At 36.4% G+C, this 21904-nt stretch overlaps 1 protein-coding gene across 1 annotated transcript in view; it reads right to left on the reverse strand.

Annotated features, from left to right (window-relative positions):
- Positions 1–10240: 10240 nt before the first annotated feature.
- MICU1 (Mitochondrial calcium uptake 1) overlaps positions 10241–21904 on the reverse strand; it is an 83151-nt gene continuing 71487 nt past the window's right edge. The window contains exon 13 of the mRNA XM_089233087.1: positions 10241–11328. Within this exon, the coding sequence (XP_089089213.1) occupies positions 11174–11328 (155 nt within the window). The 3' untranslated portion in view covers positions 10241–11173. The remainder of the gene's footprint in view (positions 11329–21904) is intronic.

Raw genomic sequence — 21904 nt, forward strand, 5'->3', positions numbered from 1 at the left:
AAAACCAACTTCAGCCGACCACTTACTAGGATTAACATGTCATGTTAATTCCTAGTAAGTGATAAGCATGTGGTGATAAAATTGTTGAGAAACTTAATGTGTAGATGCACTGTCCTTATGTAAAGTATCACGAAATAGAGTTTTCCACCCATTATTGGCATATCATTTCTGCATCTTCGTTTGTCCTCCAGCTGATCAGGTTGGGGTTTCCGGTCATATATTTCTATGTGATTCTGTTTTGTTTTTGTGTTTTTTACCTTCCCTAAAAGTTTGTATGCTGAGTTTTGAGTCATCTTGTATATGTCATAAGGTGTTGTTTGTAGTTAGGAACCATCGAGTCGACTCCGACTCCAAGTGACTCTATAGATCATGGCTCAGTTGCTTTGCAACACCTCCTCTATCCATCTGGTGCTTGGTCTGCCTCTTCCTCTTTCCTTTTACTCTTCCAAGCATTATCATTTTTTCTAATGAGCTTTCTGTACACATTATGACCAAAATAAGTATAGTGACATTTGCTTCTAGAGAATAGTTAGCTTTGACTTCTTCTATAACCAACTTATTTGTCCTTTTAGCTGTCCATTGGAATTCGGAGCATCCTTCTCCAGCACCAAAGTTCAAAGGAATCAATTATTTTTCTATCTGCAGGGTCTAGCTCTCACATCCATACATTATAACAGGGAAGACTAACACATTCAATCCTAATTTTTGTTTTCATTGAGATATCTTTGTCTTCCATTATTATATTAAGCTTCTTCATGGCTGTTTTGCCCAAAAACTACTCATCTTTTTTTTATTCTTCTAAGCATGTTCCCTCTTTTACAATTCTTGATCTTAGGAAATCAAATCTATCCACAATCTCCAAACTTTTGCCATCCAGTTCAAAACTGTGAATATTTGCTGTAGTCGTGATCTCATTATCTTTGATTCATGTCATATAAGGTAGCTACTAATATTCTCGCAAAAAAGGGACCCACTTGCATATAAGTATTTATATAATTTATAAATTTTTCATTTTTGTATGTAGTATGCCCTTCAGGACATGCACATCGTAAGGACATTCCATACTATTATAGATTTTTCACATTGTTAATTCCTAGATTAAAATATTAATATTCATGAAATGCTTTAAATTTCTTACTAATTAATGGAAAGAGTCAGGTATGACCTAAAAAAACAGAATTAAAAAATATTATCTTTCTTCATGTCAAGACATTGTAGTCCATCAATTGAAGTCCTTAATAAATTTGCAAATGGGTTAATGACATTGAATCTTTGGTCAGATGCATAACTACTATTTTCCCAGAACCTCAACATCTTCCTCCTCAACCACTTGAAATCTGCATCTCTGTTTAGAGCTTGAAACATACACATTGGTTTACTGGAGTGATGAGCAAACTTTTTTAGGTTGCGATTGTTTTTTTTTTCTCATGGATCTCCTTGATATCGCAGTCTACAGATTTGACAGAAGTATGATAGATGTCACACTTTTTGCAAGTTCTGCTTGATATTTTTGTGTAGAGCTAAATGGAGTGAAAGACTAAGAAATTTTAACGCACTACCCACAGTCAAGTTAAGCGCATACACAGTGAAAGAGGTCAGGGTGTATATATATAATTAGCCTACACCCTCAGTCTATCAAAATTCAAAAATACAGTATTCCCACCCCCCATTAGCAGGCATGTCAAGAAAAAGCAAGGAATACCAGCATGCCAGGAATACCCGTATTTTCCAGCATGTTGAGAAATTAAAGTCACAGATTCTGAAAAATTCTTACATATCTTTGGAATATTAAAATCCATTGAATTGGCTAAATGCACATTGCAATTTTTATTGAATCTTGTTTTCCTGGCAGGCCGACAATGAGCCACAGAGCCCAATATTCAAAAAGAGTGTCCCTCGAGTTTACAGTATGCTAGCTAATGAGGAGAGGGGGGAGAGAATATGGTACTTGAAAAACTATATATCAAAAGAAAACATTTTCATATGCTGTTTAAATCAATTTAAAATGGTACTTTTTGAATGTTAATTATTCTTTTTTTTAAGAGATTCCCTTTACCCCCTTCCCTCTTTCCAATCCAACAGTGTCCCCCGCCAAAGGACTCTTCTCTGTACATCCCTAGTCAAGTGACAGCTGTCTATTTTACTTTTAGTTAGACCTGCCAACCTAAACACAAGAACATGCATAAAATGAAGTGTAAAGTCCAGCAGAGGAGAGGGCGATATAAAATTGAAATACCAACTTTTTCACCTGTGGCAAAAGATTCTATGCTTAATTTTTTTTGTTTACAAGGTAGTTTTATATTTATAACAAACACATTTTTTTTACAATTAAAAAAATAAAACAAACCCACCTTGAAATGACATTCTATCAATTAGCTTGTTTTCATTCTGTTGCAGATACAAATTGTTTGGCAATTTCACATGAGAAAAACATTTTTATGAAGAGAGAAGTGCAGCTTGATCAGCTGAATAAAAATGAAGCAAAAAAGCAACTCTTCTTCTCAACTCTTCTCTTCATCTGAATGCATGTCTGTATTGAATAACAACTTTATTTTCTGATTTGATTTGAATTTTTTACACTATATTTCACATGCCTGGAAACATTGAACCACCCTGCATACACAATTTTAAAATTGCAACCACAGATTTCACATAACACAAACTTTTAACCCTTCACTGAAGTTTTTTGTGGAAAAAAAATTCTTGTGTATACAAAATTTTGAATTTATAAATTTTCTTTAGTTTACTTTGTGTCATAATTAAAAAAGTTCTCCTTTTAGAAGAATGAAGAGAATGCAAACTCTCAGATGCTGTGGTTAAACCAACAATTCCTGAATCGTATGAATTATGAACGCTTCCATAAATTAAGAAGTTAGCAAAGTACGTACCACATATAATGGATTCACTACTTGTACACATAAAGCACTGCAGTTGGATAAGTTGTGTGAAATGTATAAGATTTCCTTGTGCACATACTAAATACTAGCACCCCTTATTTCATTTTCATAACTCCTTTTTTTTTTGTGAACAAAGGGCATAAAAGTTGGCAGGTTTGGTTTTGTGGAGGTGTAAGGAATAGGCTGTTTAGTAAACAAAACTAGTTACAGCTTTTTGATTGAAAAAAATTGCCCTAGAACAAGAGCTGTCCACATGCAACAAAAAAAATCTGTCTTTTTTTAAGATTTATTTTGACCTTTCTATGTTAGTAAATATAAGAAAGAACACTTCAAAATTTCGTAAGCTTGTTGTTGACATAATCTTCATTCTAACATTTTCTTCCATTATCATCAAAAGTAAGCAAAGACACACTCAAACAATCCTCTTCCCTTTTAACCCCTCAACGTTGAGCGATTTATTCAGCAGCAGCGGCCAACTGCATACCTAAATTTTTTAATCCACGATATCATTTCGCGATCTCTGCATGTTTGGTAACATTTGAAAGATGAATAATATGGCTTTTTACAACCATATATATAAGTATTATAATATTTTCATTTATCATATTTTAGTGTGAGTGATGAACCTTTGCTGCTTAACAAGTGGGGATCTGAGATATTATTGTAAAAAGTGTGCTTAAGCTCCTTTTGAGCTAAAATGTCCTGTATAATTGAGTTAGTAGTTCTTTGTTACAGCCAGGAAGCTGAGTTATAAATCCAATTTTTTGCAGTTGTAGAAGTGAAAAAAAAAATTTTACCAAAGAAAATATCACATAAATTTTTAAGTATTACAAATGCTATATAATATAATAGACAAGATCTTATTTTATGAACATAAAAAAATTCAAATTAATTCAATGATTGGTTTAAAAATTATAATTTTTTACTAAACATCTGTGGAAACTGGAGATTCCATTTAAATCTCCCCTGGGCTTTAGAAGTTAATGCTTGGGTAATTGAATACTTAACAACCGCAAAAAAAAAACATGCACCAACTAGTTATAAAAGCATTACTTATGTTCTGAATAGAAGTTATTCAACTATGCAACGATGAGGGAAAACTTGGCAATTGTAAAATACATTTACTTATTAAATATGAGGATGCAATAGTAGAATAAAGGGTGATTCATATACAACCAGCCCCACAAAATGAGATGTATTACAAAAGATACCATATTTATAATTATGTATTTGATATATAATTGACCTTCGATTGTGCACTGTATATTCGAGTGGCATTAGTTGTGACCAGGAGTGAACATGAGCAATTCATTAAAATGGCTGTTGTTTTCGCGAACGTACCTGGCCACTTGATGTTTAATTTTCTCTTTGGGGGGGGGGGGGGGGGGGTTGTAGTGTACCTTCGGTGATTGAACTGATCGCAACAGAAATGTGATCTTTTCCAGACGAATCCTCTCTTTTTTGAGGCTCTTTGACTTGTTATACAACACTCGTCATAAGAAAATTATTTCTCAATTAGACATAACAAAGCTCACAGATTAATATATCTGAATGTTATAAGCTATTACATTCACTACAGAATTATTAGCATATTCATGGGACTGGTTCTATAAGAATCACCCTGTACTAATAAGATATGAACATTAATTTAAAGATCATTTCAGCAACAGAAGGAAAAAAAAACAGAAAAATAAATGAATATAATATGAATATTTGACTTTCCACTACTGAATTTTAAAGAAAAGAATTTTTTAGAAAAATATCATGAACTTACAAAAAAAAATCAAGTACCGGTATTTTGCAATGATTACATTAATCACATTTGTGGAAAAATAATACATTTTTTCTCAACATGGTATATTCACATATAACTTACTATTGACTAGATAACAAGCTTTTCTCCCTCCTGGTATATTGACATTTTTTCATTGCAACTTAACAGCTTGGAATATCAGCATAATATAGGGTGATTCTCTAGCTAAAGGTCTTAAACTATGGTCTATAAAAATTAGTATTATCACGATTATGGCTTAAAAATTTGTGTACTTACTTTCAAAGATGTAGAACATGACTTCTGGCCATAATCAGTTCAGTGATTTCCCTCTATAGCCAAGTATACTTGAATGAATTACTAAAAATTTATAGAATGTTCTTTTCAAAGTGTCAATGTTAATGGCTTGAATCTGTTCGCACATAATGTCTATAAGTAGCTTGATTATATGGAGGGCTATTTTAGTATCCTTTCAATAAGGCACCAAAGAAAGAAGTTTATAGGCATTACTGGGTGGCTAAATGTTTTTTTAGATGATTCTGTCTTTAAAAAAACATTCAATTTATATGTATGATTGAAATGATATCCTCCACAACAAAGAATATGTGAATGGGTTTTTCCAAATTAGCAATGGGCTCTTTCATTAAAAAATGGGAAGACTTAATGCTGTTTTGCGTTGATGTGTACATATAAAATTTCACATCATTTTACCTTCATAAACATAAATTTCTATAGACATCAGTTTAAAGACCCTTATGAGAGAATTGTCTTATAGATACAAGTATGATTAACATTTCCATATTATCACAGTATAAAATACAACAAATTATTATTGTCGTTTACTCTAACACATCTGATACATTTAAAAAGTACAATAAACATAGTGGGAAAAATTAAGAAGCTATCCATACTTAGATAAGACAACCATAATCTTTTTTATGGGCGGTGTATTATATATTATTAAATTGTTTTGATGATATATGCTTTTATATTGCGAATTTTGGTTATATTTGACATCCATATTTTTTATGGGCATAATTTTTTCAGCCACCTTGTTGGACAATTTGCCTGTTGTGGCCTTTGTATTTGTATTATAAAAGAAAATGAAAATTAAGATCATTTTTGTGATATAGCTAATATGAGCAGGGCATTCTTAATGAGAAAGTTTAAGTAGTGATAGCATGAAAGTTTGTAAGAAAGTAACTGGTTATTCTAGAAACACACAATATACAGTAGAATCTCTCTTAACCAGCCTAACTTGGATAAAATGTTAGATAGATAAGAAATTATTTGGTTGAATGAAGGAAATTTAAATTATAGTAGAACCTTCTATATCCAAAACAAAGGGGGTCTGAAACCATTTTGGATGAAAAAAAAATAGGATACGAGTAAATATCTCAGTGAAACTGCACAACAAGTTTTTTACTGCTGCATCTAATTGACAATATTAAGGAACAAGATGAGTTGGTGTATTACCATTTAACAATATAGATTTTTGTGAAAACTTTATTTTTATAACAATTCCACTGCTGGAAAATTTATAGTGAAACCCCTCAGTAAATACTTCAATTGACATGGAATTACTGTCCAAGATTTATTATTTAATTGCAGACTAATATTTTGATTTTTACAACACACTGAAAGGATATTAACATAATTGTAAGATAAAAATTATCATTATTTTCGTTCAAGGATAATGGGAAGTTCTGCTGCTGTACAAAATTAAATTGTGTATGTAATTAATATACACTACTCAAAACAATTAGGGTAAGCACATGGTTTTAACAAAATTACGCAAAGATGTATACCAATAAGTAACATAAAATGAATCATCCATAATTTAAAGCCTAGCAGGAAACGGAAGAAGAAAACTTCATATGCAAATCAAAGTTCACGACGTCAGAAACCAGAAAAAGGAGATAAGGGCAGAAATCGGGATGTTGCTGAAACGTATGTTTTACTGCCGTAACTGTGAAATTCGATTGCGCAGTATTTTTTTTTTGAGACAAGGTGACTTGAGGGATGTCTCAACAACGTGATTTACCGGAATCCATGGCATGGCGTGTTATAGGCAGACTGGAATCCGTGCAAACACAACGTAGTGTTGCGGACGCTGTTGGAGTCGCCAGAAGTGTTGTTGCAAGGCTGTGGAATCGATTCCAAGAAACAGGAAATGTTAGACGTCGACCAGGGCAAGGTCGGCCATGCGCCACTACAGCAACTGATGACCGGTATATACGGTTAACAGCCCGTCGAAACAGAACAGAGAATGCTACGCAGCAGCAAAGATGGTTGCTCTTGGCAACAGGACGAAGGGTGTCCAGCCAAACAGTATGTAATCGGCTTCATGAGGGAGGGCTCTATGCACGTAGGCCAATGGTCTGCATTCCGTTGACTCCACGCCACCGTGCAGCCCGAAGAAGATGGGCTGCTGAACATCGAGATTGGGAGCAACATGATTGGAGCCAAGTGCTGTTTACAGACGAGTCCCGATTCAGTCTGGAGTGTGACACCCGACGTGTTCTGGTATGGAGGGACAGGGGCACTCGAAATAACCCCGCATTCGTTCGTGAAAGGTCACAATACAGACGAGCTGGTTGGATGGTATGGGGTGGAATGAGCATAGGCGGACGTACGGACCTGCATATCATTCGGAATGGCACTTTGATGGCCCGAAGGTATGTAGACGAGATACTGCGACCTCATGGACCTCATGTCATCCCTTACGCTGGAGCCATTGAAGATTCCTTTGTTTTCCAGGATGATAATGCCCGACCGCATAGAGCTCGTCTGGTGGAGAACATGCTTGAAGCTGAAACAATACAGCGTATGGAATGGCCAGCGTGCTCTCCTGACCTGAATCCAATCGCATTCAGGTCAGGAGAGCACGCTGGCCTTGGACGACGCATTGCTGCGCGACCAAGGCCGCCTGTTACTTTCCGAGACTTGCAGATTGCACTTCTTGAGGAGTGGAACAGTATTCCCCAAAGTCTGATCGATAACCTCATCGCATCCATGGCAAACAGGTGTGCAGCAGTCTTAGCTATTCGAGGAGACCACACGCCCTATTAAAACTCATGCATCATGTCTAAATAGTACTTTTTTTTATCGTTTACGTGTAACCAAATTGTTGCCCTAAATCATCTTTTCATGTTTTTTCCATATTTTCAAAGAATTAAAGCTTAATTCCAAATTTTTTTACATCTTTTTTCTGTATTGCGCATTGATACGCGTGTACTATCCATTGTATGCCAATACGTGGCTGTCTCGCACGGTTTTCTTCACTTTTTCGCTTGCGCCCCTACTTGTTTTGAGCAGTGTATGTTGAATCTATTAGATATTCTTTAGGTATTTTATTTGTTAGGTATTTATCTTCAAAGTGGAACATTGCTTTACACTTATTTCAAAATTGAAGAAATAAATTATAATAAAAAAAATTAGAAGATCATATTTCATACAGTAAAATGATTACTATCTACAGCATAACTACTACAAATCACTGTAAATACGGTGTAGAAACATAAAATAAATTACAACATCAAGTAAGGGAAAGGATTTTTTAAGGCTGGCGAAAGAGAAAATCTGATTGAAGAGTTAGTTAAGAGAGATTCGACAGTGGTTTGTTTGCAACTTTCGTCGGGAGCTCAGTAAAGCAAAATTAAATTGGTTTTGCTTGAAGTGCACTTTATTCACTCACTGAAAAAATATGATTTAAATCAGTGTTTCCCAAAGTAGGCGATTGTGTACCTCAGGTGATGAAATGGACCAGGACGGGTAGCACTACGAGAAAAATGAGTTTGGAAGACTGATTTAAATCATTGGTGTTGCTTCAGCAACATCACAACATAAGTTCTGGCAAACCTGACTCTTTCATGGTACTTCAGAAGTTATGTATAGCAACATAGTGAAGACATTCAAACCAAAAACTAGCATGAAGGAGCTACAACAGTGCAAACACAGCAACATCATAAAGCCATTCAAAGTTTTAACAGCTAACTTAGATGATATGATTGTTCTAACAAACTCCATGAATGAAGAAGCCTTCATCCAATAATGCTTATCTACAAGTATGTACATATATATATATATATATATATATATTTGTTTAAATATAAAAATGTTACAAAACATATTCTGTTATAGCGACTTAGTACTCATGTCTGAATGTGACGTTAGATTTTTGTGCTACTGCTTGGGCATATGCTAAACTAATGCAAAAACCTTAACTGGACCTTTTTTGTGGTCATCTACGGAGAAGCTGTGATTTTTTTACTCGCATCCTATTTAGGGCCACAACTATATGCTTGGTCAGACGGAACAAGAGCACATTTTGGCACCTCCAGTGATGTTGAAAGGGATGTTAAAGTGTGAAATTCACATCCCCTCTGGTCTGGCCCACAGCGCACCAGACCCACCTGCTCCCCTAGTTGCAGCCAGGCACAGATCCTGAGGGGGCACGATTGCTCCTCCCAAGAGCCAAATAATATAAAGAAAACATTTCTGCTGCAGGACGATCTTAAAAACCTACACAATAAATCAGCCCTCCCAACACATTTCCATGGATCCGCGCCTTGTTGTGGCAATGATCCTATTCATTTTTTTAAGAAACATCAGTGAGTAAATGGTGAAAGAAAAGGATTATTTTGGGTCATTTTTAGATAAAAATACCAAGTGGTAAAACATGATTTCCCCCCATTTTATTGTATGATTTCAGATGCAAATCAATGTGTAACTTTTTAAATATTTTAATGTAAGCTACATGCTATATTTTCAAAAGAGCAGTAAACCAGGGAAGCAGATGACTAAAAGTTAGCTAGTAATTATGAGAAAAGGGAAATTTTTTTGCAAATGACATATCTGAATCAACTTCGAATTATCCAAAACATGGGGGGGGGGGAGAGAAGATCGAATTGAACTAGTAATTTCAACATTAAATTAAATAAGAAATTCAAGGGGGAATCCCTAACATTAGAATTATAGAAAAAATTCAAATCAAATTAACCACATTTGAATTAGCCAAGTTTACCTGTATTACCTAACTTCAGTAGTTTCTAATAAAACATTTTAGGTGCTTGTATGATTTGTAAAGTCACAAATCATATAGGGAACTAAAAATTTTTGATGCAAGACTGCTGAAGTTAGGTAGTACAGGTAAACTAGTCAAATTCAAACGTGGTTAATTTGGATTTTTGGATAATTTGAATATTAGGGATGATCTCTCTGGATCCACGCCTACAATATCTTGTCAGTTTAATGCCATGCTCATTCAAATAAATTAATATCACAACACAGCCTATATTAAATTCAACTACTTCACACAGTTTTCATCTTTTTCATAAACTTTTAAATATTATATTGTGCCTTCAATTTTTAATGATAGATGAATTCACTAGAACTCGCATCAGAAGGATTGAAAACAAAACCATGTTGAACATAAACTGGGCCAACTCGACAGAAAAAATGAGAAAAAATGAAACCTTTGCATCTTGAAAGGCCACATATTGTACAAATATGGAATTTTATACATTCATATTAGGTTTTCAAGAGTTCCAATGACAGCATGAGAACATTTGAAGCTAATTCATGGTTTTATTTATATCAGATATTTTTTACAGCTGAGCCCAGAATCATGAAAGGCCACATTTAGCTGAAAGTAATTAGCAGGTTTTTATACTCTTATTAATGTAACCATTGTTTGACAAAACCACGCAAATACAGTGAAACATTTCGTTGTATAGGAAGTTTGTTCCGTGAAAATTTTATGATCAAGACTAAGGCAGCATCACTAAATACAGCATTTTCCTAAAGAGAGGTCCAAAAACTGGGGTATATATGTATAAAAAATCAGCAGTATATATATGTTTTTGACAACATTAAAGATTAAAAGGGAAAGCACTAGTTGATTATGAGTTGAACTTTGGATATGGTGCTCAAGACAGAAAAAGATTGCCCACCATAAATTCATACTATCACTTATTGTGCTGTAATTCCATATATGAAATTAGCACTTGCAGGTTATAAAATTTAAAAATAGAGGATCTCACACATAATTTTACTGGAAAAGCATTCCTTGAAGAAGGCCATTAAAAAGCTGAAAATATTCATAAACAGACAAGTTGCATAGGCACACAGAGAACAAATACATTTCCTAAAATTCCAGCACCAGAAGCGCATCATTCTAAAATGAGAAATACATGATTACATTGGAAAAAAAAACCTAGAATGTCTAGAAAACTCTTAGCAACTTTTTAGGAAACAAGTTTGCTTTGAAGAAATATAAAAATATTTAGTTTCAAAAATTTATATAGCTACATAACCCTTATTTATTAATTTTTTTTATCACTTATAGTTTCTATCAAAACCATATCACAAAATTAATGTCTTTTTCGTTGAACTGAATTGTTTGCTCTTCATACCGTACTTCTCAAAATTTCATACAAGGTAATCTCTAAACTTGATGTGGATAACAAAGTTTCCACTATAGCAAGCGAAAAAAAGCTTATTTTCACACATCTAAAAGAACAGGCTTTTTCAATCTAGCACACTTCCACACTGAGTCCATGAGCTTTACAAAGCCTGTGTCTTTGGGCTTTTCTAATCCTCGATGTAATCTCTCTTTCATAACAGCTACAAATTCACGATTGCTTAGTTGCCCATCCACTATATCAAACAAAGAAATAACATTAAAACACATATATGATTATGAATTAAGCATCAATCCAAAATAGGCACCTATATATGAACTAAATATAATTTATAGTTGGATATAATTTTTATGCTACCTCTGGTCATCTAAATGATTGATACACCATCCTCCAAATTAACCAGTAGCTGATCTAGTCTTAGTTTAAAGTTTCCAAACACACGTTTGTTAAAAAAAAATTAGAACATGACTGAGAATAGATTATTACATGAATATTTTTATGCAAATTGACATAAAGTTGATCATTTTCTCTCCTGGTTGTGTATGTCAACCTACAATGAAGTTCAATTTTAACATTGGTGCAAAACAAGGAAATTTCTAAAAATGCAAAATTATAAGTGCATTTACTTGAACAATATGAGAAAATGTGTGCGAATATCATAAGAATACTTTGTACTGTGGCTATCTTTGGCCTTGATCATAGATTTTACACATTAAGACATTGAATTGATGAGTCTTTGGCACAGAAATAGATTAGAGATCAACCATGTATCTTATTGTAACAGTTGTCAAGCAATAATAGCTGGCTTGCATTTGTTTAGCTTCTTTTTCTTTTATGTCACCACAATCTCTTGATAGGATTACCATCAGGTACTGCCATCAAATATCACAAAACCACCAAAGTATCAGTGAAGTTTGATAATCATGACTGCATTCTTGATCAAAACTGTATTTTCTATCTTCAAAGTCTTCAGCTAGCTACTGGAACCAAAGAATGTAGACCAATGCATCAGAAGACTTCTCTGGATGCAGATGTGCATTAGGTTCTCTAGTGACTCCAGAAGTTGAAGACTTTTACAGAGATGACATTTTTATTTACCATAAAGATTTCACCCTAGCCAAGAATTTGATCCGCGCCATGGTCATTTTCTGTGCACTTATTGCCAATTCCGAATGGCAGGCTTGGTGCGCTAACCCCTTGATGGGGGACTCCCTTTGGTAACAATTTTTTCTGCAGTCATGTCGCCGTTTCTGTTGTACCCCTGTGTCATGAAAGTTTTCTGTTTTCTGACAAGGATGAACCGGGTATCGAACTCGCGGCACCTCTAAACATCCTTTGGTACTTTAGGCAAGTATCTTATCGACTTGGGCTACCGTGCCCCCCCAGCCAAGAAGTTGTATTGATGCTGCAGCAATTCACATCTGCAAAATTTTTATGGAAAATTAAATATTGCCATCTCCATACAAGTCTACAAATTCACACACATCCAGAGAAATCCTCTGATTTATTTGTCTGCATTTTCTCATTCCAGCAGCCAAAGACCTTGTTTAATGATGGAAAATGCAATTTCAATCAAGAACTCAGCCATGCCCATAAAACTTCACGGATGTTGCAGTGTTTTTGTGATATCTGGATGATAGTACCTGATGTTAATCGCACCAAGAGATTGTGATGTTGTGATTAAAAAAACAAACTATATAAATGGCAAGTTAGCTGTAATCGGCAAATTATAGTCACGCCAGAGAGTTATCGATTCAATGTGTTGATGCATAAAATCCAAGGGCAAGGCCAAAGATGGCCAATGTACAAAGCATTTTACCATATCAGCACACACTTTCTCATATTGTCCAAGCAAATACACACATATAATTTTGCATTTGTAGAAATACCCCCCTTTCGTATCAGTAATGTTAAAACTGAACTATTATAGGTTTAGCCTACATTATATTTCCTGGTTTTGTCATTTATTTCATCAAGTTGATGTAGATTCACATGATAATATTCATCTGATAATCTGTTTTGAGTCAGATGTTCCAACTATTTGAAACAAGTTTAAGTTTGATCATTTGATAATTTTTGTCGCACCACGATCATTTTCTGCACACGAGGGCTAATTAGACCGGGACCTACAATTTATTGCCGATTCCGAACGGCAGGCTTGTTTTTCATACTCATCGAGAGGTTGGTGCGCTAACCCCTCGATGGGGGACTCCCTGCGGTAGCAATTTTTGCTGCGGTCAAGTTACCGTTTTTTGTTGTACCCCTGTGTTAGGAAAGTTTTCTGACAAGGACGAACTGGGTATCGAACTCGCGACACCTCTAAACATCCTTTGGTACTTTAGGCGAGCATCTTATCGACCGGGCTACCGCGCCCAACAAGTTTAAGTGTTCTAGTTTTTTGAAACAAAAGAATAAAAAGTGATTTGAAACTTTGAGTGATATTTCACTTTATTTTATGCAAATTTCTTTTACCATCAATATGCTCAAGAAGAACCTCTTAGAATAGGGATGGCTGATCCATGGTATCAGGAGTGGCACTCAAAGATCTTTTTTTAAAAATGAAAGAAATTCTATTTCATTTTTTAATCAAACAAATTCTCTACAACAATTTAGAATAATTCCTTTCTTATGAATTGAGGTTATAAATTGTCTTGTAGGCTACCAAACCTATGGAATTTTTGAGCCAAGTCCGTCCTGACGATGCTCACATTGTCTCCCTTGTGTCGATTACCATTCTACACAGGAGTCCATCAATTTCGCCTCTCATGTAGAGCCCATGGTCTCCACCATGCAGCTGTGAAACATGGTACACTCGGCATGGCGTATTTCTCGTACTGGCAGCCATGATTGAGCATACGCTTCGCAGGTAGCCTTTTTCAGGGCTTTTCCAGCACACCCGTGACTTGTCTTTCCGGTTCCCACGGTCATTGGTGGCACTCTTCAGAAGTATTTTCAACTCTCTGATGACGTGAGCCGCAGAGTCCTTCTCCGTAACAGCACCGATGACCATTCGTTTGTCTCTCCTCGAAGCCTGCTCGGCTGCTTTGAATTTCATAGCATAGACCAGAGCACTTCTCACATCCTTGTATTTGCCCAGACACAATGCCTGCTGGATGTCGGGGTTCTTGACGGAGTTGATAAAGTGTAATATATCGTCCCTAAGGGCTTTATGTTCCATTAACCCTTTCCTATTTACTTTAACTTTAACACAAAGTGGTCCCCGGGAAAAGACCTGTTCAAGTCACTGGATTTTTGTTTATATAATGTTTTTTAAGTTTTATATGGCGATTTTTCACTGTATGAAATGTATTTAATATTTCTACATACCTTGTCTCATGGGCAGAGGTACTCCCAGGCTTCCATCCCATAATCACAATTCCACGATCTCAAATTGCCATAGCCATCTAAACAATGGAAGAAGCCTCATCAACTTTCTCCATCTTGTTGAGCCTGTTGCCACATATAGAAAACTAATAGTGTTCCGATAATTGCAAGCCACATCTCAATATGCAAATCCATCGAGTGACGTCATAGATTTCTCCGTGCGCCGAAGGTTAACAGTATGTGGATTGGTCCAATGAAAAAAACCTGTTCTCCGCCGCTATATATACTCCTGGCTGAAGCTATAGCATGACATTCATTCTTCCGTTCATCCAGTTTCGCCAACAAGCAGTTCTGAGTGTAGAGCAAGAAGCTCTCACCCTTACCTACTAACGTCATACGATGACGTGAGTGTTCTCTAACAATGTTCAAGTAATATTTTCGAGCGTAGTGTTTTGTACTACTCCAGCTGGTCTGGGTAGTTGGTGATGAATTCTCACGTACAGTTAATAGATATTTACATTAAGTTCACAAGGTGATACAGTGGTTGATGTTATCGTGATACGTCCAGCAGTGATGTGATTACGGCTTCTTGCAACGAATAGCAATGGTCAACTTCACGTAATGAGATCTCACTAGTTGTCTCTGGTGTGTTGTCTTCCTGTCAACTAACATCTAATCTTGTGCGCCGTGTCATCGATGTGCAGATTGGTGAATCGCGATCTTGCCGACATTATTGTCTGATTCCTCAGAGAGGTCATCAGGATTCTCTTAGCCTGAGTGGATTGCTGCTGACATAATTGGGCGAGGTCTTACATGTTTATATATTGAGAATTTGGCAATTGTGTTTAACTGTAAAAATTGATTTATTTAAGGAACGTAACGTAAGAATGTGGAGTTGTGAAATAATAAACGATTTAATTTGGAAATTGCCTATTTTTTCTTTGAGTTTGCCTGAGACTTATATTATGGATGTACAAATCACGGGACGTAGCCTATAGGAAACGTTACAAATTGGGGGCTTGACCTTTTTAAGTCTAGTTCTGGCAATATTTGGCAATTTTCTATTGATTTGTTTATTATATGTATATTATTTTTGTTTAGTGTGAAAATATTTCGAATCATGGACGATAATTTGAATAGCACTCCCAATACCGGAGTTAATTCTAGTGCGCCCGTGCAAACCAACCCCAAATGTGCTACAGGTGTAAATATGTCTATCACAAATCCTTTTTGTGAGACACAATTAGTGAATATGTCATTCACCAATCCTTTTTGTGAGACTCGACGTGTTTTTCTCCCGATGGTCCCCCTGCATTCCAACTATGCGATATACCCGCCAGTTCATCGCTTTGGGGCTGAAACCTGGTATTTTCAGGACAAAATGAGGACATTTAGAAGTGTTATTAGAGTGTTATCATACGGCCATCAAATTGGACATCTGAAGATGATCCACAGTTTCTGGAATATGTAAAAAAAAGAGACATCTTTTCCTATTAGGATGTAGAAAGGAACTCTAGTGAGCACTATCAACTCCACGTGCACAATACTATTTCATATTTCTAGCTGAGCCCAAAGGACTCTCACAGGTCGACAGTGCTCACCAGAGACCAATCGAAAATTCGGACCTCTATATGGTTGTACCTGGTTTTGGGAAGAACCCACCTGTTGAGCTAAATGAAAGCTGATGATGGACCTATCAGCACTTGTGTCCACCACTGCTCTTGAAAATACACGGTTAACACGGAACATGGGACGCAAGAATTTTAATTCAGGGGACTACTTGTTGTTGGACACACTGCCTCTACCTATGTATCCCACCGCCAGTTTCCCTGAACCTGATTCAATGTGCTCTGTCAGCCCATATGTCCGGACTGGTTACACTGGTAGCACCTGATTGATGATGGACTACCATTTCTTGGTTGAACTTGTCCCTGGTTATTGAGAAATTGGGGTGGAGTATTTCGACCTGAACTTTCTCGTGATCGAGTACACTGGTCTATCATCATGAACAAATTTTGTAGACTGTCTGATCATCTTACCTCTAGGTAAGTCCTCAAGGTATATGGTAATTGAGAAATAATTAACTCAATTTCGTCAGAGTCAGAAAAAAACAAATCATAAGATTGAAAAAGATCTAATTTATGAAGTACAAAATCTAAGTAAGAGCCTGTTGTGTAACTCTCAGAAAACAGGGCTCATGCTAACTCCACTTGGGTGTGATATTTTGAGAATGTTTACAATAATAATTGTTTGAATTTTCCCCAGGAACCCACCTGTCCTAATTTTTGCCATTCATAATTTGCCATAATTTAACCATTCATATCGGCCTATGCCTTGCCACCATGATAACGCTCTTCCCTCTAATGCCCTTATCACCAGTTTAATCTTATTTAGGACATTTATACAACTGAAAATGTGAATCACACTTCAATAAGAATTCTCAATATATAAACATGTAAGACCTCGCCCAATTATGTCAGCAGCAATCCACTCAGGCTAAGAGAATCCTGACAACCTCTCTGAGGAATCAGACAATAATGTCGCAAAGATCGCGATTCACCAATCTGCACATCGATGACACGGCACACAAGATTAGATGTTAGTTGACAGGAAGACGACACACCAGAGACAACTAGTGAGATCTCATTACGTGAAGTTGACCATTGCTATTCGTTGCAAGAAGCCGTAATCACATCACTGCCGGACGTATCACGATAACATCAACCACCGTATCACCTTGTGAACTTAATGTAAATATCTATTAACTGTACGTGAGAATTCATCACCAACTACCCAGACCAGCTGGAGCAGTACGAAACACTACACTCGAAAATATTAGTTGAACATGGTTAGAGAACACTCACGTCATCGTATGACGTTAGTAGGTAAGGGTGAGAGCTTCTTGCTCTACACTCAGAACTGCTTGTTGGCGAAGCTGGATGAACGGAAGAATGAATGCCATGCTATAGCTTCAGCCAGGTGTATATATAGCGGCAGAGAACAGGTTTTTTTCGTTAGACCAATCCGCATACTGTTCTTAGGTGGAGATAGACTTGGAAGTCTGGGGGGCACAATGATGTCAATTCATATATACATTGGATCAATTGACTCCACCTTTGACGCTGGGGGGGGGGGGGGCACGCCCCTCCCCATGAATCTGTTGACCTTTGCCGCACACAGAGAAATCTATGACATTACTCGATGGATTTGCATACCGAGACGTGGCTTGCAATTATCGAAACACTATTATTTTTTTATGGGTTTTTCTTGTTGAGCCAAGACGGAGGAAGTTGATCAGGCTTCTCCCATTGTTTACATGGCTATGGCAATTTGAGATCGTGCAATAGTGATGATGGGACAGAAGGCTGTGGGTACCTCCGCTCGTGAGACAAGGTATATAGAAATATTAAATACATTTCATACAAAATATATATATATATCATTACAGTGAAAATATCGACATATAAAACATAAATAAACATTATATAAACAAAAATTCATGACTTGGTTAAGTCTTCTCCTGGGGGACCACTTTGTGTTAAAGTTAAAGTAAATAGAAAAGGGTTAATGGAACATAAAGCCCTTAGGGGAGATATGTTACAGAAGCCCTGCAGAGTCAGCCCATCCCTGATGTCCGGCGGGCAGTCGAGATATCCCAACTGTGAGAGTCTCTCGATGTCCATGGCCAGCTCTTGCAATGTTTTGCTGGTCTTCTGCTTTCTGGTCTTAACACTAGAACCGCGGACTGAGTCAAATTGACCCAAACTTTGAAAAAACAGTGTTTCATAGCGAAAACAGGATATTTATTTTTGGTTTCTGGGTTTCTCCCTACTCTTAATCAATGTTGTTTAATTGCGTATTCATAATGGAAAATTATATTTGTTTATCAATATAAAATGGGCTTCAAAATTAGCTAAAAAAATTATGTAATTCAGTAAAAATAAGATTTAGTATACGTTATTTACTCAATTCACTCCAAAAAGATTTTTCAGTAATCCCATAATATGACAAAGATGTAAAATAAGGATGTCAAATTGAGCATGAAAAAAAGTCTATAATATTCTTCTGTCAAATAAGTATTGATTTCTTACTGATAAGGAATTTATGATGAGCAGTTGAGCAATTTGTTTTTTCAATATTCTTGCACATTCATCGCATGTTGAAGTTGCACAACCCATGCAAAATTAACAGTTTTGTTTCCACATTTTTATGTTATCTGACATATCAGACTCGTTTATTTTTATTCATTACTATTATTATTATTATTTTGATCGCTCACGAACAGATACATGATCAAGAGCGCACGAATGTTTCCTTTTGCGCAAGGGCAACACATATGATGAACGCAGCTCTTCGATAAGATTTTAGAGGAACTGCTTTCAAAAAATAGTTCTGGCCTTCTGTACTGCTCTATACAAAATACAGGAATATTTTTATATTGAGATCCAGGATGTTATAGAAAATGTCTATGATGCCGAATATTTTCTGGGCATTTGATCGCTACAACTATGATTGTTACACTTTGTTTAATTGTAGTGTGAAATAGTTTGTGTGTGTGTGTGTGAGGAAGCTTTTCGGGGCTAACTACTTCCAATATCGACTGCCAGATGAAGCATGCTGAGTAATGAAAAACTTATATCGTTCTTTCCTTGATAAATTGTCATTGTGGCATCATTGTTCCATACAACTGTAATTTCACTATCTTTATTGTGTGAGATAATATTGCTCTTCGATTTTGTCTCATCGTCTCTACTAAACTCGTATTTCTTGGCTTTTAGCATTTGAGCCAGCTTCAATGTAGTGAAAAGAGGTGTCGGTTGAGGCATTTCTGCCCTTGTTCTCAAATGGCTTGATCAGTTGCATCACTATGTGCTTTGAAAGAGAGATTCGTTGGACGCTGATACTTCCCAAGGTTTCGAAATCCGTGCAAAACATATTTGGTGCAAGCCAGAAGTTTACTCTTTTTCTGTGACATCGTTTGCCTACAGAAATTTCAACTACACGTTTTTTCTAGAGTTAAGCTTTTACTCTTCCAAAATCTTCATTGAGTCCCGTCAGATTTCCATGTATTCAAGTTTACAAAGGAAAAAATATTTAGCTCCACTTGTGCCATTACCCCATTGAAAAAAAAATAATCTGCTCTGACAATGAATTGGCCTTGACCTTGAAAGACCTTTATCCTTCACTACCTTCATTTACAAAAAATTTTAGAAAGGGTAACCACTTCCAAGAAAATTCTGCACCCCTTTTTTCCTATAGAATAGTACGTTGGGTCAAAATGACCCAAACCGTGGTTCTAGGTATAAGTGCTTATAGCTCTGAAACACGAATGTGAAGATAATAAAATTTTCGTGAATTAATTAATATTCATTTCATATCATGAAAAGTCACAAAATTTTTTTAACATCTGCTTATAAGTTTTCAAGATCAATGAAAACAAAGTTTGATTTGGGTCAAATTGACCCACTCCGCGGTTCTAGTGTTAAGTTGCAGCCGGTGTGAAAGTCCTTTAAATAATTTTCTCAGAATCTCAACTCCAGTGCATTCGTCAGAGCTTCATAGCTGAAGCGGCCCTCAGCGGCGAGCGTCTGAAGCATTTTTGCAGCTTTCCCTCGAAGAACAGCAGCTAGGTGGAAGGCCTTCAGAACAGTCCCATCAGTTTGATCAAGAGCGATCATCATGAACTGGGTCCTGAAGATCGACCATGATGTCCTTCCGTCATACGTCGAGGGCTTGATGTTTGGCTGGTTGATGTCAGCTATGGCTGGCAGGATCTGGTGAGCATCTGCGAAAAAGGTAGGGTCTTGAATTTTCTGTTCCAGCTCTTGTATCCTCTTCGAGAGCTTCTCATCGTCCGCGTTCACTGTTCCCTCCACCACGCTCACCCTCTCAGTGACAGAGTTCATCTCCTGTGAAAAAGCTCCTCTTTTAATTCAGCGATGGCAGTGGCGATGTCTCTCTTCATGCCGACAAGATCTTCTCTTACTTCAGCGATAGAGTTGGTGACATAATTTTTCACAGCAGCGATAGATGTGTTGACCGTGGCGGCAGATTTATTCATTTCTTCCACGATGCCAAACTCATCTGGCCCCATCACAGACAGCAACTTGATCAGCTGTTCTCTCTCATTTCGTCTATCTCCATTCCTCTTATATCTTTACCATTCAAGTCCTTGAATTATCCTACTTCTGACACCAAATTGTTCTGGATAATTTTTCACAAGTCCTTGAAATAAGCAGAGAAGGGACACACTTTGCAGAACATTGCAAATTTATTCATAGAACAGCAATTTTTACATGTATTTACAAGCAGAGATACACGCTAATCAGATCAGAGTTTTCTTATTGAGCGTAAAGTCCAATAACTCTCTCTCACTCATCTCTTGATCGCATCATTTTTATAGACTCATTGAACGTTCAAGAAACAGAAGATTCCAGCATCACTCGTAGTTCTCGAAGAGTGGCGCTTCATGACGGGGGCAGACTTTTGCCGGAATGTTCTCGACCAATAGAATAATCTTTCTTCTTTTCCTCATGGCTTTGTTTACTTGAGGGGTCGTCTACAAATTATGCTACCGATATGTTTCGTAACAATACTTACTCAGATGATTGGTGATCATGCATATAATCATCAATTATGGTTAATCATTGATTTATCACATTTACCATTACACATATATATATATATAGTAAAACTCTTCTTTAGCAGACACTGGTGGGGCAAAAAAATAAAATAAAAAAATTCACCCATAAAAGAGGGGTGACAGTGAAAAAAAGATGGTCTTATTGAAGACTAAAATAAAACATATAATTATTATTGGGCAGTAAAGAAGGGGTGTTTCACTGTGTGTGTATGTATATATATACAGAGTAATTCAGAACTTGTGGGCAAAACTTTAAGGAGTGATAGAACACATCTTAATAAGTAATTTTAGTCAAACAATGCATGGCCTGATGCAAGCTGTCATTAAATGTATGAAGCAATGGTTTAGTTATCATTTAATCATTTATATTATTGATGGCAGAAGGGATGGCTGCTTTCACAAACTAAGGCAAGGGGAACATCAACTCCATGTATAAGTGATGCAGACGGGAGTACTCTGGAGTTTCAAAGACTGCACTGGAAATGTTCACCTACCTTCAAGCAATTGCTCCAGTGTCTGGGCTCTCTTGTCAGTGACATGTAGGATACAGGGCATGCCAGAAGCATGGGGATGACACAAGAAGCTTGTTTTGCACAGACACTGGTTTAATCGCTCAAAGGTTTTTTTCTTGTTCTATCTCTCTGATATGCGTCTTTTTGAAAAACACTAACGATGCAGTCTTTAAGCTTCGAGAGTCCACAGCACCATACATGAAATGCAAGTCCACCTTTTCTTGGTTTGTGAGAAACCTGCCATGTCTTCTTTAATCCCCAAAGAAATGATAAGTGACAAAACCAGTGCTTTATGCATTCAATGACAGCATTGTCTAGCAATAAACTGCTTG

This window comes from Pholcus phalangioides, unplaced genomic scaffold (assembly GCF_987345545.1).
Source record: "Pholcus phalangioides strain wild (caught in Gottingen) unplaced genomic scaffold, Ppha-v1.0 ptg000007l_1, whole genome shotgun sequence".
In the NCBI taxonomy this organism is placed as follows: Eukaryota; Metazoa; Arthropoda; class Arachnida; order Araneae; family Pholcidae; genus Pholcus; species Pholcus phalangioides.